This window comes from Muntiacus reevesi, chromosome 4 (genome assembly GCF_963930625.1).
Source record: "Muntiacus reevesi chromosome 4, mMunRee1.1, whole genome shotgun sequence".
Classification (NCBI taxonomy): domain Eukaryota; kingdom Metazoa; phylum Chordata; class Mammalia; order Artiodactyla; family Cervidae; genus Muntiacus; species Muntiacus reevesi.
The window spans coordinates 102,154,513-102,179,988 of NC_089252.1; the positions used below are offsets into that span (position 1 = coordinate 102,154,513).

General features: G+C 44.2%; 1 protein-coding gene across 1 annotated transcript in view; it reads left to right on the forward strand.

Annotated features, from left to right (window-relative positions):
* IL17RD (interleukin 17 receptor D) overlaps window positions 1–23,302 on the forward strand; it is a 68,578-nt gene extending 45,276 nt beyond the window's left edge. Inside the window, exons 4-13 of the mRNA XM_065933446.1 lie at window positions 2,967–3,085; window positions 3,613–3,733; window positions 6,079–6,123; window positions 6,424–6,575; window positions 7,621–7,686; window positions 8,239–8,293; window positions 8,795–8,905; window positions 9,451–9,635; window positions 15,559–16,498; window positions 17,237–23,302. Of these exons, the coding sequence (XP_065789518.1) occupies window positions 2,967–3,085; window positions 3,613–3,733; window positions 6,079–6,123; window positions 6,424–6,575; window positions 7,621–7,686; window positions 8,239–8,293; window positions 8,795–8,905; window positions 9,451–9,635; window positions 15,559–16,498; window positions 17,237–17,349 (1,907 nt within the window). The 3' untranslated portion in view covers window positions 17,350–23,302. The remainder of the gene's footprint in view (window positions 1–2,966; window positions 3,086–3,612; window positions 3,734–6,078; window positions 6,124–6,423; window positions 6,576–7,620; window positions 7,687–8,238; window positions 8,294–8,794; window positions 8,906–9,450; window positions 9,636–15,558; window positions 16,499–17,236) is intronic.
* The last annotated feature ends 2,174 nt before the right edge of the window (window positions 23,303–25,476 follow it).

Consider the following 25,476-nt stretch of genomic DNA (forward strand, 5'->3'; position numbering starts at 1 on the left):
TGTACAATGGGATAACTACTTTGGAAAACCTTTTTGTATTCTCCCAAATAGTTAAATATGCATTACCACATGATCCAGCCATTTGACTACTGTTTACCCAAGAGAAAGGAAAGCATATATCCACACAAGCATTCATAGCAGCTTTATCTTTAGTTGTCCAAAACTAGAAACATCCTGAACGTCCAGTGCATAAACTGATACACCAGCTGAGGTGAGTTCACACAATGGAACACCAGCCAGCAATGAAGGAATGAAACCGTGATATACTTAACAATGTGAATGAACTTCAAAATAGTTTTCCTGAGTGAAATCAGCAAGACAAAAAAAAAAGTTGAGCATTGACACAGTCAATAAAACACAGACAAAGCTTTAGTGGCAAAAAGCAGGCTCCTAATTGCCTGGAAACAGAAGGGAGAGGGAGTATAAAGTGACAGGAGAAAGAATTTGGAGGTGATAGGTAAGTTCTTGGTTTTAATGACAGTTTCATGGGTATACACATAAGTCAAAGTATATGAAAATGTTCTCTGTAAAATGAAACTAATTGTATGCCAATTATGCCTCAATAAACCTGTTAAAAGTAGAAAAAGAATTAAGGACAACACACACACACAGTACATTTCTAAAGAGAGCTCTTAAAAAACAGTAATAGTGTCTGTTGTTATCATCATCAGATCCCGGTCCTCAGGTTCCTAGGACATTGCCACCCAATCTTAGAACTTAAAAAAAAAGTCTGACCAAGGAACAAGTAAGATAAAGCCTGAATTTCTTAATCTAAATGGGGTAAATCTCAAAGGAACCAGATTCAGAAAAGGTGAGTACAGAGAGGAAGAATGGATCAGACCTATGGGCCTGACTCACTTCTTCATGTAAATACCACTGGGTCTGAATGCAGCAGGTTTTCCAAAAACAACATTATCTTAACATTTAAAAGGAAAAACATCCTCTGTGGATAAAAGAGAAGTGGTCATTCCAACATAAGGCTAACAATGGTTAAAGGATTGGCCTGACACATTGCAGTCTCCTTCTTATTTAGAATGAAAGTAAGAGATGTGAGGAGAACTGACATGTGGAACCGTGAGGGCAGAAAGATGAGCTTTTTTCTGCATGACAGTGTGTGGGTGGGGATGGCTGGATAGATTCTAGCAATTTCTATGAGGTTCTGTTAAGGAGACTCCTTGGGAGATAGAAAAACACATGCATTAAGAGCACTCTAGGTTTGATCCAACCTGGGCCATTTCATCCCTGTGTGACCCTGGGCAAGTCATCTAGTGTCTGTACACCTCTGTTTCCTCATCTATAAAGTGGGGACAAATACCTTCCTCTTGTGGTTGTGAGACGGATTCAATCAGTTAAATGACAAGGAGTAAATAAGTCCCTTTATTTTACTGCCCTGTAAAATTGTAAACATGATCTAACTATGAGATGTTATAATATTTTGATAAACCTGTTACTATAAGATTTACATTTATTCCCAAACTTGGAATAGTGGTTTTCCAGGCAAGTCTTTTTAAATATAAGAACTGGAATCACCCACTCCCACCTCCAACTGATGAATTTGTCTGTAACTGTGAGATGTACAGTCTTACAGTCATATGAATCACCTGGCTTTTGTTTAAACAGTTCTGGCAACATTGCATGAATTAAATCTTAGTATAAATAATAAGGATTTGTTCAAAAATATTTGCAGGGGAGGAATGGGAGAATTTCAAAAGACAAGTTCCTGTGAGATCTCCTGAATAGTTGCTGGTCAGAAGCCTTGGATCTGGTCAGCATGTGTGAATCTCTGGCTGTGGCTCCGCCAGCCCTCCTCCTGCAGGAAGCTTTGTACCCGAAATACTACAACACGGCGGGCTCCGGACTTGTGCCCTCTGTGCTCCGACCTCTTAAGTCGTGAAGCTCTAATTGTAACTCCTTTGCCCTTCCCACCATAAAATATGTGCTCTTCATCAAATAATTACAGGATTGGAGAACCTATTCGAAAGAGAAAAAGATTTCCTTGGCCTTTGCCATCGATAATTTTCCCACCTGCTTAATTGCATCCTGTGTAATTACTCTTGCCCTGGAAAGGGGAAGGGTTGAAAAATGTCTCCTTGTCTGGTGTTTCGAAAGAATGCGAAATCGATATCTTGCCAATTGAGGCCTGCTTCGGGGAGCTCCAGCTGCAGTTGGACCTCTCCTGTCTCCATGGGATACGAAGCCCCAGCACCGGCTCTCGTGGCCATCAGAGCTTAATCCTTTTGAAAGCAGCTAGTTGGACGTGCAGCGGGGGAAGCTCAGGTGGCGGAGGCTGGGCCAGCCCCTTTGAGCGGCGCTGTGGGCGTCCCGGGGGCCTCTGAGGGCAGCATCAAGAGTACATACTGGGCAGCTCTTGGGTGTCTGCCTTTCAGGCGTGATTAGAGCAAGAACTGCTTTGTAAATCACATAGGCATTCTCCTAAGCTATTTAATCTCCAGCCTAGGACCCCCTTGGGTGTAGACACACACTTTGCTGGGAATTTTCTACGTTGCTCAGTGAAACACGCCAGCAAATACAGGACTAAAATGGAAAGTATTTGAAACATGGTTCGGGGCAAGTCCCTAGTCAGCACTGGAAATGATTGTCAGCTGAATACACCTTGTTTAATGACATTGAAATTACATATTCCACTGCGGATTTTTATGATCAATTGTGACTTGGGTCTAAATATTTGAACCCTAATGTCATAGAGCAAACAGACGTTCGTTCGGCTGGCAGGATTAGAGATGTATTCATTAGTAATGGTGGGACCGAAAGTCACCTGGCCTGTATGAGAGGAATGCAGGGTATGCCTTTTTCCTTTCTGTAAACCCAGATATTCCTGCCTGACTTAGAATTCCTTTTATTCTGTTGTGTAGGGGGAGAGGACACTGATCTTAGAGGAAGGAAAGTATGTTCAAAAGTAATTAGGTCCTCTTTTCATATTAATAAAAGCATTCTGCTTTGCTCAGGCATCGAATTCCTAAAAGGATTTCGGGTAATACTGGAGGAGCTGAAGTCAGAGGGACGACAGTGCCAACAACTGATTCTAAAGGACCCGAAGCAGCTCAACAGTAGCTTCAAAAGAGCTGTAAGTCGCATGCAGGGGAATGCACTCCTGAAGACGTGCCATTGTTCTGGGGACTGAATGGTCTATTGAGAGCCTGTGAAACTGCAGGAGGAGGGGCTGCGGAGTCCAACCCGCCTGCCCAGGTGGGCGAGCCTGCTCCACACTCCCAGAAACCCGCCAGCACCTCTTGGTGGTAAGACAGACACACCTCTCAGGTTACAAGCTGGAGTGGAGCAGCCATCCTGGAAGGTGGCTTTGTGGCCTCAGGAGAGGATGTGGACTCTTCCCCACCAGCTTGGAGCCTCGGCTTCACTGTAAGAAAAACAGACAGTGTTGTCCATATTCCTTTTCATTTAGGGGTCCAAACCTAAACTTGGTCTGGAAAAGAAACCTGACTTCTTCCTGCCCTGGGACACCCGCCCCCCGCCCCCCCTGCAACCCTAGAACTGTGTCTGGGGGACTATCAGGATGGACTGGAATTCTTGCACATAGGTAGAGGGGTGGGTGATTTCTCCGTGACATCACACGTGTTTTTTGATCCCTTTTAGGGGATGGAATCTCAACCTTTCCTGAATATGAAATTTGAAACGGATTACTTTGTAAAGATCGTCCCTTTTCCTTCCATTAAAAATGAAAGCAATTATCACCCTTTCTTCTTCAGAACCCGCAGTGAGTATGGTCTTTCCTGCCTGCTTTCCACGGGGAGACATTTCTCAAAAAGACATTTTAACAGAGATATGTTAAAGAGTACACGAAATACTAGTATGAAACTAGCATTGGGAAGAGAAAAGCATCCAGAAAAGCAATTTTTAAAATTAAGATTTGAACCACTACAATATTGTAAAATAATTAGCCTGCAACTAATAAAAATAATTGGGATTGGACTCTGTGGGAGAAGGCGAGGGTGGGATGTTTCGAGAGAAAAGCATCGAAACATGTATATTATCTATGGTGAAACAGATCACCAGCCCAGGCTGGATGCATGAGACAAGTGCTCGGGCCTGGTGCACTGGGAAGACCCAGAGGGATCGGGTGGAGAGGGAGGTGGGAGGGGGGATCGGGATGGGGAATACATGTAAATCCGTGACTGATTCGTGTCAATGTATGACAAAAGCCACTACAATATTGTAAAGTAATTAGCCTCCAACTAATAAAAATAAATGAAAAAAAAATAATTGGGGAAAAAAAAGAAAAAATTAAAAAAATAAAAAAATAAAATTAAGATTTGACCCAGGCTTCCCTGGCAAGTCAGTGGTCAAGAATCTGCCTGCCAATGCAGGAGACATGCGTTTGATCCCTGGGCCAAGAAGATCCTCTGGAGAAGGAAATGACAATGCACACTAGTCTTCCTGCCTGAGAAATCCCATAGACAGAGGAACCTGGCAGGCTTCAGTCCATGGGGTCACAAAAGCGTCAGATACAATTGAGCAACTAAACAACAACTGTTCATCTAACCAGAAACACCCATTCCTGGCTCGTTATAGAGTAGATATGACAATTGACCTTTTTTGAAGGTGCTGCAATACAGCCATATAGTAAAATTGTTTAACTTAAGAAGAGGAAAAGAAAGTATAAGTTTATTTTAAGGTGAAGGGTAAGCATCAAAGGATTCCATTCTGTACCTGTCCTCTGGAGGGTGGCCTCTGTGGGTGGCTGCCTGTCATTTTTTCAAGATTAGGTTAAGAAAATCAAGTAGTGTCCCTGAGGTCACCTCATTCTAGGAAGTTTATTTATTTAACATCTCTGTGCCAGATTCCATTCTAAATACTTTCCAAATATTAATGCAGTTGACCTCCATAACAGCCCTACAAAGGATTTAATCTTACCATCCCCACTTACTAGAGGTGGAGCCACACATAGAGAGGTTAATGGGGCTGCTGGGGGCTGGAATTTGAATGCCACGGAGCCCAACTCTGGAGTCCTCACCCTGCAGCCAACCACTGGCTGGACTGGGTTCCCCTCTCTGCCTGCCTCTGCTTTTCCACCTGCTCTGCACACGGTGTGATGTGTTTTCATCAGCACAAATTGCTGCTCTAGAGTTCTCACTCTGATTGTTTTCTTCTGTTAACACTGTAGTGGTTTTCTATGCAGAGACGTTCATTTTCTTAATGAAAATAAGATTTCATAGGGCAGAGACCATGTGCATTTTACAGTATCTCTTAATGCCTTACATGTAACAACCAGATAGAGGATTCAAAGAATGTGTTTATGGAAAGCTTGCCTAAATCAAAACTAGCCTACTTTAATTTTCTTCATCAGAATCAGAGTCTCTCTGGGGGTGAGGTGGGACAGGAGGTGCATTTATCACAATTTCAGGGCACCATGACCTCAGTGCAGCCTTTGATTTTCTTGGCATCATAAGCACATTTTCCAGAGGGTCCTCCTGGGTTAGCAGCATGGCATATAGGGCCTCTCTCATGTTTTTTTTTTTTTTTTTTTTTAAATCACATTTAAATCCTATTTCAAAGCTCCTCATTTTCAGCACTGGTGCTGCTACCTAGTAGATGCCTGGATGTCATTGTTAGACCCCATCAAAAGGATTTTAAGTTGGAGAGCCTGCAAAAGTTAAAGTAACCTCAAGACAAGCTGCCAGGATCACTCCGATGTTCTCTTATGCCTAAACACTCTGCAGTTGGGTAGGGGCTGGCATTATTTCTATCTACAGCTAAGACAGCCCCCTCCATAGGACAGAAGCATGAACACAGTCTCACTGCCCTTGGCCATGGCCTTGAAACTATGTAATACCTGACAAGCTTTTAAAATGTAGGTGACTTCATGTTGTTTCCACTTATGTGGCATAAAATGAACTGCATTAAAATCTTTATATTGTACAATTCAAATTTTCACAAGATACAACTGGGCTATACTGAAAAGCATTGTTGAATCGATGCGGTTGCTGTGTTTTACATTCTTTCCAGCAATGTTTAGTACCAAATATTTATATTGTATTGAATTGTTAGGTGAGGAAGATGTCAAACTGTCCTAAAACTAAAAGCATGTGTCTTTCTTAATAGCGTGTGACCTGCTATTGCAGCCGGACAACCTGGCTTGTAAACCCTGTAAGTATAGCTGTCCTTGGGGTTCCCAGGTGGCACAGTGGTAAAGAATCTGCCTGCCAATGCAGGAAACGTCAGAGAAGTGGGTTCGATCCCTGGGTTGGGAAGATCCCCTCGAGGAGGAAATGGCAGCTCACTCCAGTATTCTTGCTGGGATAATCCCATGGACAGAGGAGGCTAGCGGCCTACAGGCCCTTTGGTTGCGATGAGTTGGACATGACAGAGTGACTGAGCACACATGTAGCTGTCTTTGTCCAATCCCAAGTGGAGTCAGGTGCTCACTCGGGTCCTTCCTGCCCCTAGTCTGGAAGCCTCGGAACCTCAACATCACTCAGCACGGTTCGGACATGCAGGTGTCTTTTGACCACGCGCCCCACACCTTTGGCTTCCGTTTCTTCTATCTTCATTACAAGCTCAAGCATGAAGGACCCTTCAAGAGAAAGACCTGTAAGCAGGTAAGCTGCTGGGTATGCATAAAGAAACCACTGCATGTTTCAAAGTGACCCCAGAGCCTCTGGAATTTGGATGGTTCAGTGTGAACTTTAGGCTCTGTGGACTCTGAATGTTATCACTGAGTTCATCTCAGGGTCATCCTGAGTCACCCCTCACTCCCTAATTATCTAATTATCTCTACCCTAGCCAGCCCAGTGCTGACGTACCCAGTGAAGTTTTACCAAAGGATCCGAAACAATGACGTAGTTGTCAGGTCTTTTGCATTTCAGACCTGAATCAGGTGCTCGCGGTGTGCCGGTCAGCAAGCTCTGTGGTCACTGAGTCTTTACAGCTCAATGAAACCAAGGCTGCTGTTATCCTCGCTTTAGAGATGTGGAACCTGAGGCCCACGGAGGTCACCTGGCCTGCTGCTTAAGGCCTCACGGCTAATCTGGGAGCCAAGTCACTAGCATGTCAGTGGCTCGTAATTTATACAGAGGCCAAGGTTAACTTGAAATTCAGTAACCAAGTTCTTAAACTTGAGATAGTCAGAGGGAGTGGGCGGTATTTCATGGAAGTTCACGAGACTGCTCGATGACCCCACAAGAGCACCAAGAGAGGTTTTTAGTTCTGGTGGCAGAAACCAGCGCCCTCCTAGATGCGTGTGCTGAGTTTGGTTTTCCTGCCCGCTCTCACCTCTGTCATTGACCTTCTATTATGGCAAATAAAATATGCACAAACAGGGGAGGGTAATTTTTTCCCCCATTCTTTTATTAAGTAAAAGGTATTCTAATTAGCTTCTTTGTCTTCAGATAAAAAAACTGCTGCTCAGGGCATCACTAGCCCAGCATAGACTATGACCGGGGTCGCAGGCTCTCCTGGGCCTTTTAAGCAGAGTGAAGTTCAGATAACCTGGCAGATAAGGACAGTTGCTTCCTAATTGTCATCTTCTGAAACCATAATTGAAACTGGTGGGAAGTCTCCTTCGTTCAGTTCCAGAACAAAAGAGGGGTCCTGGTGACCTTTATCTGAGAAGAAAGTTTTAAAGTGTTATTTGTTTCTTTACAGGAGCAAAATACAGAGATAACCAGCTGCCTTCTTCAAAATGTGTCTCCTGGGGATTATATAATTGAGGTATACACAACTCAGGAAAGCCCTATTATTTTTATTAAAAAAATTTTTTTTTTGACTGTACCATATACCTGCAGGATCTTAGTTCCCCAGCCAGGGACTGAACCCAGAGCCTTGCCAGTTAAAGCACCGAGTCCTAATCACTGGACCACCAGGGAACTGCTGTTTTTTTAAAAAGCTTTATTGAAGTAGAGTTGGTTCACAATGTTGTGTTAATTTCTGCTGTATAGCAAAGTGATTCAGTTATACATGCACACATATATACATATTTCCTATTTCATGTTCTTTTCCATTATGATTTGTCACGGGATATTGGATACAGTTCCCTGTGCTATACAGTAGGGCCTTACTATTTATCTATCTTCTGTATACTCATTTGCTTGGAAAAGCAGAGATGTATCTGACTGTTACTGTCTAATCTCGGTTTGAAAATGATCACAGGCAGCAGCAGCTCTGCCCTCCCCTTGCCCCACTGACCACAGATGGAAAAATGAATGGAATCTGTTGAGATGCTATCACTTAAAAAAAAATAATACAGTATCCTCTGCTTTGCAGCTGGTCGATGACAGTAATACGACAAGAAAAGTGATGCATTATGCCTTAAAACCAGGTGAGATTTTGTGTGCTTGTTTGAAATGTTGCCTCTGAACTACAGAGGGGACCAAGATATTTGATACTTTCCGTACTTCATGGTTTAGGAAAAGAAAACACTTGAGCTCCTCACTCTTACATGATGTTCCATCAAATCTGACTTTCCTTCCACCCTAATGTTGATGCCTGGAAGATCAAAGCCAGTGTGTTACATGTGTCAACTGGGACTAAATAAGTAGTCAATTGTCCTCAGAAGCAAAGTGGTGGGATGGGAGGTTTCCTTGGGCAGATTCTCACTCAGAGGTATTCAGTGGTCTCAGCAGATTCTAGCTGTTGAATTGTATGCTACAGTCTTTTAAAGTGAATCCTTTTATAATCACTGAATCATTACTAGAGGAAGGTGGTCAGGGAGTCTTGGAACCTGTCGTGCGGCTTATTTTTAAAAAGAAAAAAAAAAATGTTTCTCTTTGAACCTGTTACACTGCTGACATCTAAAAGCCTTCCCTCTGAAACTTCCCAGTGCATTCCCCGTGGGCTGGGCCCATCAGAGCCGTGGCTATCACTGTGCCATTGGTCGTCATATCTGCGTTCGCCACGCTCTTCACAGTAATGTGCCGAAAGAAGCAGCAAGGTATTTGTGTGGTGTGTCCCCCCCCCATCCAAGTTGGCAGGACTGGGGCCAGCAGAGGGCGACTGGGAGCACTTGGTGGTTACAGAGGTATAAACTTAGATAAAAATTTCCTGAAATGTACTCTTAAGATGTACGCACTTTACCTTTGTAAGTTGTGCAAAAAAGCTCCCCCAAACCTCAATGAAAGTTTTAAAGGACGTCAGCTCTGCTGAAGCTTTATTGGTCAGGAAGCTGCACTCGGCTGCAAGAGCTGGTTCGAGATACCGCTGACCAGAGTGGAGGGTGGGGGTGGGTGGGTGGCCCCGGCAGTGTTTTTGGCTTAACCACGGTCAGTTTCAGGTGAAGAACAAAGTTTGGCCCTTTTTGGCTCCGCTGGAGAAATCAGCTGTCCCATTCCCAGAGGTGACCCAAGGGGCTGGTAGAGTTAGGGAGCTGGGAGTACGCCAGGTGACATGGCTAGTGAACACAGCCTCACGTCTCGAGCCGCGGGGAACAAGTCAGAGCGCTGCTCATGGGCACCAACCCTATCTTCTTGTCCACTTTAGAAAATATCTATTCACACTTAGATGAAGAGAGTTCGGAGTCCTCCACGTACACCACCGCACTCCCCAGGGAGAGGCTCCGGCCTCGGCCCAGGGTCTTCCTCTGCTATTCCAGCAAAGATGGCCAGAATCACATGAACGTTGTCCAGTGCTTTGCCTACTTCCTCCAGGACTTCTGTGGCTGTGAGGTGAGGAGTGTAAAGTCTCTTCTTTTATCCTGGGTGGGATGTGTGCTAATAAGCTCTTAGCTTCCAACTAGGGGTTAGCCGTGGCACTCTTCTTTGAGCCTGTCATAGCTATCACTGAAACGAAATGTTTGCTGACACTTCGTTCTAACCCCGACACTCCTGCTCAAAAGCCTTGAGTGGCACCCACCTGGCAGGAAATTTTTTACGCTTTAAAAAGACTTGTTGGGTGTATGGATGGTGGAGGAGATGGCAGTGTGCAGTGGGGGTGGTGGGAGGAGGTCATCATGGCATTGGAGGGTCAAAGAGAAAATGGTAAGTAAAGAAGTGGGTTTAGATAATTCTTTGGGGGAACTTTGCTTAACAGCATGTTAAGTGCTCATATGGTCTACTCTGGTTTCTTGCCTATTCTTTTGAGTTAAGCTATTAACATGTAACTTTTTTATAATGTCATAGTGTTCATTTTAGAGTGAAGTTTGAAGCTCTCATGGAAAACACACTCTTGTTTCTTACAGATGCAAGAACTGTACAATGATTCTGTTTTTTGTTGTTTAGTTACTAAGTTGTGTTCAACTCTGTGACCCCACAGACTGCCAGGCTGCTCTGTCCATGGGATTTCCCAGGCAAGAATACCACAGTGTGTTGTCATTTCCTTCTCCAGGGGATCTTCCTGATCTAGGAATCGAACCCGCGAATCTGTGTTTCTACCATTGCAAGCAGATTCTCTTACTGTGGAGGCACCCTTGGAAGTTATTTGTGCTTTGAGATGGAGGGCTCAATGAGTTTCTTAGACTCTCTCCATGTGGTGAGGCTGCCCCCTAGTGTCAGTAAGGCATATTAACAAGGCTGGCAGGGTTTCCTAATGTATGAAGGTTCTAGAGGTGGGCTGATCAGCCTGAAAGACCAGCAAGTGGCACAGTCTTCAAATACAGACAACCCATTGTTTGCTCTACTTTGTGAGTGACTAGCCTGGGGAAAGGTGGGCTCAGTTCAGTTCAGTCACTCAGTCATGTCCGACTCTTTGTGACCCCATGAATTGCAGCACACCAGGCCTCCCTGTCCATCACCAACTCCCGAAGTTTACTCAAACTCATGTCCATCGAGTCAGTGATGCCATCCAGCCATCTCATCCTCTGTCATCCCCTTATCCTCCTGCCCCCAATCCCTCCCAGCATCAGGGTCTCTCCCAGTGAGTCAACTCTTTGCATGACGTGGCCAAAGTATTGGAGTTTCAGCTTCAGCATCAGTCCTTCCAGTGAACACCCAGGACTGATTTCCTTTAGGATGGACTTGTTGGACCTCCTTGGAGTCCAGGGGACTCTCAAGAGTCTTCTCCAACACCACAGTTCAAAAGCATCAATTTTTCAGAGCTCAGCTTTCCTCACATCCAACTCTCACATCCATACATGACCACTGGAAAAACCATAGCCTTGACTAGGCGGACCTTTATAGGCAAATTAATGTCTCTGTTTTTTAATATGCTATCTAGGTTGGTCATCACTTTCCTTCCAAGGAGTAAGTGTCTTTTAATTTCATGGCTGTAATCACCATCTGCAGTGATCTTGGAGCCCAAAAAATAAAGTCTGACAGTTTCCACTGTTTCCCCATCTATTTCCCATGAAGTGATGGGACCAGATGTCATGATCTTAGTTTTCTGAATGTTGAGCTTTAAGCCAGCTTTTTCACTCTCCTCTTTCACTTTCATCAAGAGGCTTTTTAGTTCCTCTCCACTTTCTGCCATAAGGGTGGTGTCATCTGCATATCTGAGGTTATTGATATTTTTCCCAGCAATCTTGATTCCAGCTTGTGCTTCTTCCAGCCCAGCATTTCTCATGATGTACTCTGCATATAAGTTAAACAAGCAGGGTGACAATATACAGCCTTGACGTACTCTTTTTCCTATTGGGAACCAGTCATTGTTCCATGTCCAGTTCTAACTGTTGCTTCCTGACCTGCGTATAGGTTTCTCAAGAGGCAGGTCAGGTGGTCTGGTATTCCCATCTCTTGAAGAATTTTCCACAGTTTATTGTGATCCACACAGATAATGAGTGATGTTGAGCACCTTTTCATGTGTTTGTTAGCTATCTTTATGTCTTCTTTGGAGAAATGTCTGTTTAGTTCTTTGGCCCATTTTTTGATTGGGTCATTTATTTTTCTGGAATTGAGCTGCAGGAGTTGCTTGTATATTTTTGAGATTAATCCTTTGTCTGTTGCTTCATTTGCTATTATTTTCTCCCAATCTGAGGACTGTCTTTTCACCTTGCTTATAGGTTCCTTTGTTGTACAAAAGCTTTTAAGTTTCATTAGGTCCCATTTGTTTATTTTTGCTTTTATTTCCAATATTCTGGGAGGTGGGTCATAGAGGATCCTGCTGTGATTTATGTCAGAGAGTGTTTTGCCTATGTTCTCCTCTAGGAGTTTTATAGTTTCTGGTCTTACATTTAGATCTTTAATCCATTTTGAGTTTATTTTTGTGTATGGTGTTAGAAAGTGTTCTAGTTTCATTCTTTTACACACAGTCAAAGACTTTGGCATAGTCAATAAAGCAGAAATAGATGTTTTTCTGGAACTCTCTTGCTTTTTTGATGATCCAGCAGATGTTGGCAATTTGATCTCTGGTTCCTCTGCCTTTTCTAAATCCAGCTTAAACATGTGGAAGTTCACGGTTCACGTATTGCTGAAGCCTGGCTTGGAGAATTTTGAGCATTACTTTACTAGCATGTGAGATGAGTGCAATTGTGCAGTAGTTTGAGCATTCTTTGGGATTGCCTTTCTTTGGGATTGGAATGAAAACTGACCTTTTCCAGTCCTGTGGCCACTGCTGAATTTTCTAAATTTGTTGGCATGTTGAGTGCAGCACCTTCACAGCATCAACTTTCAGGATTTGAAATAGCTCAACTGGAATTCCATCACATCCACTAGCTTTGTTTGTAGTGATGCTTTCTAAGGCCCACTTGACTTCACATTCCAGGATGTCTGGCCCTAGGTGAGTGATCACACCATCGTGATTATCTGGGTCGTGAAGATCTTTTTTGTACAGTTCTTCTGTGTATTCTTGCCACCTCTTCTTAATATCTTCTGCTTCTGTTAGGCCCATACCATTTCTGTCCTTTATTGAACCCATCTTTGCATGGAATGTTCCCTTGGTATCTCTAATTTTCTTGAAGAGATCTCTAGTCTTTCCCATTCTGTTGTTTTCCTCTATTTCTTTGCTTTGATTGCTGAGGAAGGCTTTCTTATCTCTCCTTGCTATTCTTTGGAACTCTGCATTCAAATGGGAATATCTTTCCTTTTCTCCTTTGTTTTTTGCTTCTCTTCTTTTCACAGCTATTTGTAAGTCTTCCTCAGACAACCATTTTGCCTTTTTGCATTTCTTTTCCATGGGGATGGTCTTGATCTCTGTCTCCTATACAGTGTCATGAACTTCCGTCCATAGTTCATCAGGCACTCTGTCTATCAGATCTAGTCCCTTAAATCTATTTCTCACTTCCACTGTATAGTCATAAGGGATTTGATTTAGGTCATACCCTGTCTCCTATACAATGTCATGAACCTCCGTCCATAGTTCATCAGGCACTCTGTCCATCATATCTAGTCCCTTAAATCTATTTCTCACTTCCTGTGTATAGTCATAAGGGATTTGATTTAGGTCATACCCATAAGGGTCTAGTGGGTTTCCCTCCTTTCTTCAATTTCAGTGTGAATTTGGCAATAAGGAGTTCATGATATGAGCCACAGTCAGCTCCTGGTCTTGTTTTTGCTGACTGTATAGAGCTTCTTCATCTTTGGCTGCAAAGAATATAATCAATCTGATTTCAGTGTTGACCATCTGGTGATGTCCACGTGTAGAGTCTTCTCTTGTGTTGTTGGAAGAGGGTGTTTGCTATGACCAGTGCATTCTTTTGACAAAACTCTATTTGCCTCTGTCCTGCTTCATTCCATACTCCAAGGCCAAATTTGCCTGTTATGCCAGGTGTTTCTTGACTTCCTACTTTTGCGTTCAAGTCCCCTATAATGAGAAGGACATCTTTATTGGGTGTTAGTTCTAAAAGGTCCTGTAGGTCTTCACAGAACCGTTCAGCTTCTTCGGCATTACTGGTTGGGGCACAGACTTGGATTACCGTGATATTGAATGGGTTGCCTTGGAAACGAACAGAGATCATTCTGTCATTTTTGAGATTGCATCCAAGTACTGCATTTTGGACACTTTTTAGGGCATCCCTGCTGGCTTAAAGGGTAAAGTGTCTGCCTACATTGCGGGAGACCTGGGTTCAATCCCTGGGGCGGGAAGATCCCCTGGAGAAGGAAATGGCAACCCACTCCAGTACATTTGTCTGGAAAATCCCATGGACGGAGAAGCCTGGTAGGCTACAGTCCACAGAGTCACAAAGAGTCGGACACAACTGAACAACTTCAAAGGTGGGCTAGTGTAACATAAATATGGGTGTAATAGAAAATTTGGAAACTAGAAAAGAATGACAAATTTCAAAATGAATGATAATCTTAACTTGGAGAAGAGGAACCACAGTTAAAGTTGCTGTATTTCCTCCTACTGTTTTTCTGCATAGATGAACTCATACATACAGTTTTGCATTTTGGATGGATTGGAGTTTTTTTTTCTTTCTCTTCACTCAGTGACTTTTTATATTATTAGCAGTTCTATGTAAACTGAAGTTTTAAGTAGACACTTGGTTCATATTAATAATTCAACATAATTGAGTTTTTTCAAAGTGTTAAACATCTTTGGTTCCAGTTTGCCTCATTTCTGTTGATTTTCCAAAGAAATGGAATTGCTGGGTCAGGCAGGAACATTTTTTTAAGTGGTTGGTCAGTTAGCTTTCAGAGTATATAATGTTATATAATGTTAGCGAGAATTAAGGAAAGTGTAAGACAATTCAGGATTATCTTTAGCAAGTAGGTAGATGTTGGGGAGTTTCTTCCCTTTGGTAATACCTTAGAGCAAAAAAGGAAGTCAAAAGTCATTTCAGAACCCCTTCCCCCATAAGAGACTGTGGCTGCCATATTTGGGCATAGACATTGGAAATTAATCTCTGAACTACAAAATGAAATTGCCAAAAGAATCTGCAGCAGAATCAGGTGAAGATGGTCTGAGAAAGTGAAGCCCTCTGAGGGGCCACACATGTCCTATGGTCTTACTTTGTCAGTGCTCCACTCTCAACTCCCTCCCAGACCTCCCCTTGGGTTAAGGCCTGGTAGGGATGTGGTCCTGTCAACTGCTGAGAAGTCATGGTGAGAGATGGCAGTCTCTACAAGTGAGTGAACCAGAGTGGCGGTATTATTGCAGATCATCACCCTTCTCTCCATGCACCAGTCACCTAATAAACAGCAGGCTGACCTCAGGGCTGTGAGAGTGGCCAGGGAGGCCCTCTTTGTCACTCATACTATTTGTTGTTGAGTCAGCTGGCAGCATGAGTGGGCGACCCTGGCATCCAGACCTGAACTCCATTTTCCAGCCCACTTTGAGATCCCTCACCCATACGCTTCTATTACCACCTTCCAGTTCTCTCTTCTGGATCTGCCCCCATCCAGGCAGCCTCACTCATCAGATAGATCCTCCCTCATTTCCTCTGTTTTCCATGCTCACTATCACACTCTTAAGTTTACTGGAGGCCTCACATATGATGTGTGACTTAAGCAGGTTGTCAGATACTCTGTACTTCTGTCTTCACTTGTAGGGTGGGAGTGGTAATGATCCCACAGTATGCTAAAGACATGATGCAGAGGGCCTGGTGCTTGGTGGTTGGTCACCCATGGAATATTAGCTGTTCCTTGGAGCTGGGTGGCCTGGAGCCTGCATATAGCAGAGATTTGGGGCAGATGATGAGCCCTTCTTGTAACATTGCCCATCTTGTCACTCGACTCGCCAAGCTGTACAGGTGAGTGAGGTTACCTGGTCTCTTTCCAGGTGACTCTGGACTTGTGGGAAGACTTCAGCCTCTGCAGGGAAGGGCAGAGAGAATGGGTAATCCAGAAGATCCATGAGTCCCAGTTCATCATCGTGGTGTGTTCCAAAGGCATGAAATACTTCGTGGACAAGAAGAACTACAAGCACAAAGGAGGCGGCCGAGGCTCGGGGAAAGGGGAACTCTTCCTGGTGGCGGTGTCTGCCATTGCCGAGAAGCTCCGCCAGGCCAAGCAGAGCTCGTCCGCGGCGCTCAGCAAGTTCATCGCCGTCTACTTCGATTATTCCTGCGAAGGAGACGTTCCCGGTGTCCTGGACCTGAGCACCAAGTACAAACTCATGGACCATCTTCCCCAGCTCTGCTCCCACCTGCACTCCCAGGACCGCAGTCCGCAAGAGCCGGGGCAGCAGCCGGGGCGGGTTAGCCGAAGGAACTACTTCCGGAGCAAGTCGGGCCGCTCCCTGTATGTCGCCATTTGCAACATGCACCAGTTTATTGATGAGGAGCCTGACTGGTTTGAGAAACAGTTCGCTCCCTTCCATCCGCCTCCTCTCCGCTACCAGGAGCCAGTCTTGGAGAAGTTTGACTCAGGCTTGGTTTTAAACGAAGTCCTCTGCAAGCCAGGGCCCGAGAATGAATTCGGCCTCAAGGCCGAGTCGGCGGGCCCCGGGACACCAGCCGACCCACCCTCTGGGGGCCCACAGTTCGGGCCTGACGAAGACCTGGAGGCTGGACCCGTTGTCGCGGGTGCCAGTGCCGTCCTGCGGCCCCTGCTGCATGCGGGGAAAGCGGCTGGGCCCTCGGACATGCCGCGGGACTCGGGCATCTACGACTCATCCGTACCCTCGTCCGAGCTGTCCCTGCCCCTGATGGAAGGGCTCTCCGCCGACCAGACGGAGACGTCTTCGCTGACGGAGAGCGTGTCGTCCTCCTCCGGCCTGGGTGAGGCGCGGGGAATGGGAAGCTGGTGGTTCGGTGGGTTGGGTTCCTAATGCGGGCCACAGCTTTGCCCTGATTCCAGAATCCAGGAGAAGCTTTTTGCTAATTTTGCTGCAATTTTATTTGTCAGTCGAACGTTATGGGAAGTAACAAAACTACATTGATAGCCTCCCAGGTAGGTAATGGGATTGTTCAGGTGTGTGCGCTACAGAAATACTGATAAGAAATTATGGTGAGCTAGCTGCCCAGTACCATGTTATGTAACATACAGTATGTGCATTAGATCGCCTTTCTAAAGGCAATACTAAACACATTGGGCCCCAAGTGTGTTGGATGAGTGTCTGTGGACCTGTAGATTTGTAGAGTTCACCACTCCCCACCTTGCCAATGTCTTTAAAGCCACATGTATTGACCCAGGGGTTCATGGGGCATAGTGTTCTCTCTATTCTAGCTCAACACAGGCTCTGGTAGAAGGGCCTGCTTCCCCAGGGAACCCCCCCATAGGATGCCATCTGGAGCTGCTCTTACTGTGCCTATAACCCTTTGGAGTTCATGCATGCAAACCTGGCCCTTCAGCTGAGGGAACTGGAATCTAGTGGCAGGATGAGAATGCCCAGCCTTGAGCTGGTGGGGATGCCTGCCTCACTTGTGCAAAGTGCATGGTGCAAACCCAGATCTAGCCTCATTCTGGCCTGAGCACCCAGCAGTAACATGTGACTCTGCCCTCTCTTCTTTTCTTAGGTGAGGAAGACCCTCCTGCCCTTCCTTCCAAGCTCCTTGCCTCGGGGGCATGCAAAGCAGAACCTGGTTGCTGCAGCTACACTGGTGAACTCCACACGGTCGCCCCTTTGTAACAGAATGGAAGAGTCTAAGCATTGCCACTTTAGCTGCCGCCTCTCTCTGGTTCCCCAGCTCATCTCTCTGGGTATGTGGCCCACTTGGAGCTGAGGTCTCTTACAAGGATATTCAGAGCGAAATCCTGGCCAGTACTTGCTCTCCTTGCCTCTCTATTCTCTACCAAATATATTGGCAGAGTCTCCCGTTCTCTGAAACCATGTGGAACTGTGAAAGGCATGTCCATAATGTCTGACAGCAGCTTGCCATGTTAGGTCAGACTTTGGACTAGAGCCAATTTTGGGAGGTAGGGAAGAAACAGGAAAATACCCGCACTGATCATTCAGACTTAATTTATCTGTGCAAACTTTGCCAGTTAGCTATTGGCTGTTTTGATTTGAAATACTGTGTGGAAAAAGCACTTTTGATGCCACTACAGCCCACAGAAGTCAAGTGCCCGTCTCTCTGGAATCCATGTAGTTAAAGATAATACCTCTTTCCGTTGTTGGTATGGAATTTACAGTGCCATTTACAATGCCAGGGGTGTTTTAAAAAAAGCTCTGGAGTCAGAGGTCAAGAAGGTAACTGAATATACAGTCATTTTTCATAAAAATGAGTCTTATATATTACTGGGGGACATGTCTGTCCAAAGAGGGGACTGCAGGGCCAGGCCGATAACCATCTAGACCATTCTTTCTGAGATGGGTTGGTCATTGTGCAGAGGGCACTGGGGCCACATCTTGATCTGAATAGGCATCATGTAGGGGCCAGGTCTGCCCACCAAGTTTCCCTGGCTTATACTTTGTTGAATTTCAGATATTGGTGCCTAAACGTTCATTTTTAAGAAACTGATACCTAACTGGGCTGTATTCACTGAAGTTGTAATTTGTGCTTTGGTTGACCTCTAGTCTAAAGCTCTGAACAGAAAATTAGGGATGAGGATCCACTGACAAAACAGCAGTATGTGGAGGTGGTAGCCAGTTAATCTGCTGAACTTGTTTTACCTAATGACAAACCTCTTTTTAAGAAGGTGAAAAGGAAGGGATTGTTACAAAGATGAATGTGCTCTTCAAGTATTGTCTAGAGAAGACATGGGACCTGAAATCATTAAATTCTTGAATCTTAAAGTACTTCCCTCACAACCCCAGCCTGTGAATAAGGTTTCATTTTCTTTTTGTTTGACTTACCCAATTAAAGATTTGTCTCTTGTACTTCACTCTACCAAAAATAGGTATTGAGAGCTTAAGAGGAAAGAATTTGCTTTAAAAGGGAGAAGTATATGTTCTGTTTTTATGAGTGACTTCTGTACAGAATTTTAGTTTCCAAAGGGAAAATAGTTGTTCCTTTTTCATCTCCATGACCTTAAAGGGGAGTGAATATCTTTTTCTACCTTTTTCATAAATGCTGTTGAATTTTGGCACCAATATCAGGGACCCTGATTTTCACTCCTTCACAAAATAGGACCAATATTGAGGGGGGGGGGGGACACTGAGAAGCATCCTAAGGTGTGGTGTGGGGAAGTGGGAGGGGAGGACTTTTCCTTCGAGGCTCATGCCCAGCAGGTGGAGAAGGGAAGGCTTGCACCCTTGCTGGAAAGAAAAGGTTTGTGTATATCTTTGATGCAAATACCACACTGCCTGCTCTAAAGGCAGCTGGCAGCTTCTTGGGAGAAGAACATGCTCGTCTGTTCTCTGGCATCGAGTTTCCTGCAGCTGCTCTGAGGGAGAGACAAGTGGGCTGCAGAACTGTCTCCCCTTAAGACCAAGCATCTTGTTGGAGGAGGGATGTTCCATGCTGCCACTGTGGAATCCGAGATGAATGTAGAGTTTCTGCGCACCCGTGAGTGTCCTGCCATTCCATTGTCGGCATCCATTCTGTGAAGGAGATAGGTCAGTCTTATTAATGTATGAAAATGCACTTTGGAACATTTTCAGAATGATTTCTTACTGAAGTCAAGAAATGGTGCATGCCCCAGAAGTGCCATTAGGAGCTGCCTTAGGATAGATGTTCAGCTTTGTAAGTGAAAGGAGGCATCTCTGAGAAACTGGCCCCAGAAACTGAGTGAAAGACTGGATAAGAAGCGTCAGCTGAGCTCTGTGAGCATGGGCAGAGAGCTTGCTAAATAAACTCACTTGGAAAATGGGAAGGAAAAATTGTGCTTGGCCAACAATCAAGTGATGCTTTAGTTTGGATTTAGGGTTTAGGTACTTATTTTGAAATATTAAAGATTGTGATGTTCAGCAAAATCAAACTTTTGTACCAAGTAATGAAAATGACAGTGTGAATGCCCAGCTCTGAATAGTTGAGAAGTCCAACTTCCTAGTGTTGTCTTATTACTTTCACTTTTTTTTTTAACCCCTCCTCACTTCATGCTGAAAGTGGGAATGGTTACCGTATGGATTAATGCAAAACGTTGTTTTCGCAGAGGTGCTTTTGACTCACGAATGGTCCTGGATGGTGGAAATCATAGGACAGAATTCAGATAAAGGTTCAAAAGTCACAGGCTTTCAGATGCTGGGGAACCAAGAATTCGAATGTGGGAATGAACTCACTGAAGGGCCTTCATCCCGAGAGTAAAAGGCTCTGTAGCTCAGTTAGGTGGTATCCTCTGTACAGGAGACCAGGGGTAGGTCCAGGCTTCCTTCAGCTAACCGGGGAGGGCAGGTAGTTGAAATGGGGGAGCTAGTTGTTTGTCTTGACTCGCCGATGCCGTCCATGTCTGACACACGTGACACATTAGCATTTGGCACAGTCGGCTCTTCTTAGAGCATGACCAGGTGGATGAAGGCCCAGGCAAAGGTGTGTTCTCCTCTGAGATGAGCTGCAAGCAGTGGGGACTGCCTGGGTGGGCCCAGCCCAGTCATACAGGGGCAGGAGTCTTTTGGAGGACTGAGGCCTGGGGCTGTGAGGCACGTTGATCTCCAGAGAATCAGAACTCATCCAGGCCCAGGTCCCAGGATTTCAGTGGCTGACCCAGTCAGGTAATAGTGTTTTGAGCCCAACATGAGAGAGGCCATAAAAGTCATGAGACAAAGAGTTTTTAGTTGACACAATTATAATTGAAGATAGTCCCTGATCCGAAGTTCGGAGTTGAGTTGTCTTTTCCTTTAAAAGAAGCAGAGGAAGAAAAAAGCTTTTTTTATTTTTTTAATTCCTGGTGAAGAAATGACATACTGTCCTCCCTAAAGAGAGAAAGCCCTGCAGTCCGCAACCACCTCAGCACTCATGGGGCTCTCTTAAGGAGAGAGGAGTTACTTTGTCTTTATTGGAGAGAGGTGGACAATGGCAATGAGAAGATTATGAGCCTTTTCTAGTTGATATTGTTGGGAAAGAGTCTGTTCTTACTTAACAAATGCTGTTCCTTTAGGAGGCCCCCCTGTAGCAAGTGTAGTGATAAATAAGGTGTGATGACAAACCCTTCTCAGGCTCAGAGAGACAGTGGGGCCTGGTGGAGACTGTGGCCAGCAGACACCTTTGTGCTGCACCTACAGGGAGCAGCCGCTCCAACCAGTTGTGAACATATAGTGTTTCCTGATTGTCCCATTTTTCAAGAGAAACTGAGAATCTGGAGTTTTACATGAAAAAAATCTGATTATTTTTCTTTAGCATGGGCACTAAAATTCTTAATTGAATTCCGGAAACCCATGGGTGGACCTGATTTGGCCCACTAGCTATCAGTTTGCCGCATCTGCTTTAGAAGATTTGAAAAGAAAGGCATCCATGGTAATTACAGATGTCTGGTACCACAAGAAAATACTCTTGCTAAATGCAGCCAGAAGATAGATTGGTTTTTTTTTTTTTTTTTTACCCATTGCTTCCCTAAAGAAATTTGCTATGATTGTGAATATATTTGAAATCTTTTGATTGTTTCTTCACACTTCATGTATCTTAAGAAAAAGGCAAGGCAACTGTTAATTTCAAAATCAGATTTGTCCTCATTTAAAAAATGTGACACTTGGAACAGTTTCATTTAAATTCCACACCTTAAAGGACCTTATTTATAGTTTTAACTCTTGGCTTAATCACTTTTTTAGATGAATTAAATCACTTAAAAAAAAATCACTTTTTTTAATGCTGAGCTTAGGCCAGGCCCTAATGAGGAAAGCAGACATTGTGAAGAGTATGGCGAGGAGTCCTGAGTATCCACTAGAGCCAGGCATTTGCCCTGTCTTCGGTTTTAAATAACTTGTGAATTGATCTGTTTTGGAGATGTGTGACAGAATATGGTGGTACCAGTCAGGAGTCCTCATGGAGTTGGATCATCCTTGCTATATCACCTCCTTTCCAGGTTAAGGGTGCAAGTAAACAGAAGGAGATCAGACTGTAAGCCAATAGCTTTCATGGCGATTGCAGAGCTTAGGGGGTGAGAGAAAGTTTGGATTATCTGGCAGGTGCCCCTCTAGTGTCAAACAGGAAGGGTTGCGCATGAATTATTTCAGACATTTGGCTGTGGATGTGATACTGGATTTTCAGCGAAGGAGCTTCTGTAACCTACCCTGCTGATCAGATAGTTCTTTGTACATCTTCCTTATAGAAATTCAAACCAGCCTTCTTTTGTTCAGCATGTAGTGGAAAAAGAACAGCTGGTCACCTTCGTGTATTTGAAAACCACAGTGAAGTCATCCCTCTAGTGTTTTTATTCCAGTGATAAATAATCCCACCCCTACTCATTCTTCACAGCTCTTGCTTGCCAGGGGCCTAATAATTTTCACTGCCCTTCTATTTCTCAGCTTCACACTCAGTTTAGTTGCCCAAATAGAATGTGGTGCCTTATTCATATTGGTGCCTTGTGAAAGCCAAGCTCAGGATGGGGATTAACAGAAATTCTTACGTACCCAGCTTTTTTTACTATTTAGAAATATAAAGATGCTTTTTTAAAAGTGGTATATCACCTGTGTTCATTTTGAAGGTTGCTTACTACAGTTTTTTTCCTCAGCAGTAGTCCTCTATCGTATGTGGGTTTGTTATTTTTTTCCCTTGTGTATTCAAACACTTGTTGCTTATTCTTGATGTGTCTGATGTCATTCCCGAGCTTCTTCAAGATACCCTTCAAGACCAGCTCTTACTTTCTGAGTGGCAACCATCCCTCCCTCCCAATTTTGGATTCTATTTTTATATATCTGTATATGTCACCTTTAATTCATGACTCACAGTATTATTAAATGGTGCAGACTTTAACCACAGACAAGATAGCAGTTGCTAAGGGCTAATTTGCTAATAGGGCAAGTGAGGCCCTCTTGGGAATTTTGGGCAGCTGCCTTCCTTCCTGCTCTTCAACTCCTCTCCAAAATTCAGTGAGGACCACAGACTCCCCAAGGAACGTGTCCATATTCTAAAGGGCTGGAGCCATGGCTCCAAGTTGACCAAGCACTGTGGTTTGTACAAGCAGATGTCTGACGAAAGCAAACCATTATGACTGTGTATCTGATGTTTTTATCAAAGAAAGTTTCAGTGGAGAAGATTCAAAGAAGCTATCTTCTGTTTGTATGTGACAAAGTTGGCTGCTCCAGTCATTAGCCAAAAAATAATTACCGTTGGATGACACTAATGTGTAAGCATGTTATTTTTAATAAGTGGTTATTTTCTGTCTCAAGAAAAAGATGTAGTGAGTCTGGAGAGAGCAAAAGCTTTTGTAAAAACCAAATGTATTCATTTAGAGAGTAGATGACTTTTATTTTCACTGTATGTTTTGTTTTTCACTGCAGAAGCTCCCTATTACTATGTCTGGGGGAAGGCCTGTGGAACAGTGGTTATTGCCATTGTCTTTGTTTCATCTTTAAGTTTCTCCTTTGTGAGCTTTGATGGAATAGTGAGCACTGACCAGCAGACTGTAGCAGTATGCTATATTTTTACATTGAAGATGTTATTGTCTTATTTGGTTTGTACATAACTGTAAATAGGTGATAGTAGTCCACAGGTGACATTTGCAAAATGTTGTTTTTGTACCCTAGAATCTGCATCAAATAAAATGTTTTGTTTTAAGATTGTGGTGGCTCATTATTTTAGGTTGTGTTTTCTGTTTCCTGAATAGCTGGGGTTCCTAGCACAATTTTCTGTGGGCCCTCATTCTGAGAGGGAGAGAGATTACCCAGGAGGAAGAGTAGGCCAGGTTGGCTGGTCTGTCTTATACTTGCAGGAAAAGGAACCTGCTGCCCTTGATCGTTTACTCCACCCTCCGTCGGTCAGATACCTATTGTCTCCTCGGTGTCTGGAACAGGGGCAGGGACACTTACCTCAAGGAGAAATTTGATTCTCAGAACAATGGACTTTCTTTGAAGAAATTGGAAAAGAAGTTGATGGATGCTGAAATTTGGGAGCCACAAATTTCCTGTCATTCAGAAAGAAAAGAGTGCCTGTTCATTCTTCTGACAGATGGTGTCTCATCTTCTGTGTGCCATGTGATCTGAGTTATATCCCTGATGTATGTCAACTTTGGGGTCTCATTTTTGAGATTCTGACACCCAGAAATGGGGTATCTTTGCCGAGGGCACAAACAAGAAGTCAGCAACATTGGGATTCGTACATCTCGTTGAATCATCCTCATTCCTAACCAATGGGCTGTACTGTCTCTCACCATAATTTCCAAGAAGAAGAAAACTTGAGTAGCAGGTTACGGCGAGTTGGTTCCCTCCTGAGTCCACATATTGAGAGTACAGCTGGTTCAGAGGTTAAGCAGACGGATCTAAAAGGACTCCATTGGAAGGATCTCATTAGGTGGATGCTGCAGTAAGTGAATACCTCTTTCCTGTTAGTGGTGAGAAAATCCTCTTTGGACAGCATGCTGCTAAGTATCTTCAGTCGTGTCCGACTCTGTGACCCCATAGACGGCAGCCCACCAGGCTCTACTGTCCCTGGGATTCTCCAGGCAAGACCACTGGAGTGGGTTACCATTTCCTTCTCCAGTGCATGAAAGTGAAAAGCGAAAGTGAAGTCACTCAGTCGTTGGACAGCATGAGAAGCCCTAATTTTTACCATGGTGTTAAAAACCAAGAGTCCATTTTTATATCTGCTTTGGGTTCATACAGTTGCCAACATCTGTGGGACCTCACCACTGGTTTTATTTACTTTGTTTTAGAAATGCAAACTTCATGTAGCATAAAGACCAGCTTCCCCTTACAGGCTTTAATTAGGGGACACTTAATTTAGGTTTAGTTGAATAAAAGGCTACAGGCAATAAGCAGGTGAATGAGGAAGGAGATGTAATTTATACCTTCACTATCTCAGGCGTGGGTGTCCCTGGTGGCACAGTGGTAAAAAATCCACCTGCCAGTGCAGGAGGCCGGTTCGATCCCTGGGTCAGGAGGACCCCCTGGAGGAGGAAATGGCAACCCACGGCAGTATTCTTGCCTGGAGAATCCCATGAACGGAGGAGCCTGGCTGGCTACAGTCCATGGGGTCGCAAAGAATCAGACACGACTGAGCATGCATGCACGTCTTGGGCATAGTGAGTCCTTAATAAAGGACTCAATAAGATGTTTCCCACCCCTACCCCCTACCCTGTCTTCTCAGTTGAGAGGAACAAAATCAGAAGTGGTTCAAGAATAGTGGAGATAGAATGAAGGGCAGGACAGACAGAAACAAGGGGTAAGGCCTTTTGCAAGGAGATAAAATTTAAATGGCGTCTTTGAGATTAAGGAAAAATAATGCAAGATCACTAGACTTGGCTCCCTGGCCTCTTTCTAGAGGGTTTTTAGACCATCTTTCACATTTATAGGTAATAAAATCTTTTTACAATATTTATTTGAGAGCCTAAAATATGTATTGGAGATGCAGTAATGAATAAGATATACATGATCCCTGCCATCTCGTTTCCACCTCATTCTCAGTATGGGACTATGGGTAAACCCCCTAATTCTTCTGAGCCTCAGTTTCATCTGCAAGATGGGACTGATACCCACCATACTGGGTTATTGTGAGCCAGGGTTTATATAGCACCCACAGCCACACTTGGCAAGTGCTAGCCGTGTGGTAAATAGCAGTTTTTATTCTGTGGAAGAGCAGGTTTTGGACTACTTGTGGGCCCTATGGACATGGGTAGAAGAGAGTTCCCTGCTGATAGGAGCCTCAGCCCAGGAGCTCGGGCGCAGCACCTTTATTAGGTGCTACATTAAATCATCTCTTTCCCTAAGAGAAGAGGGTGGGTCTAC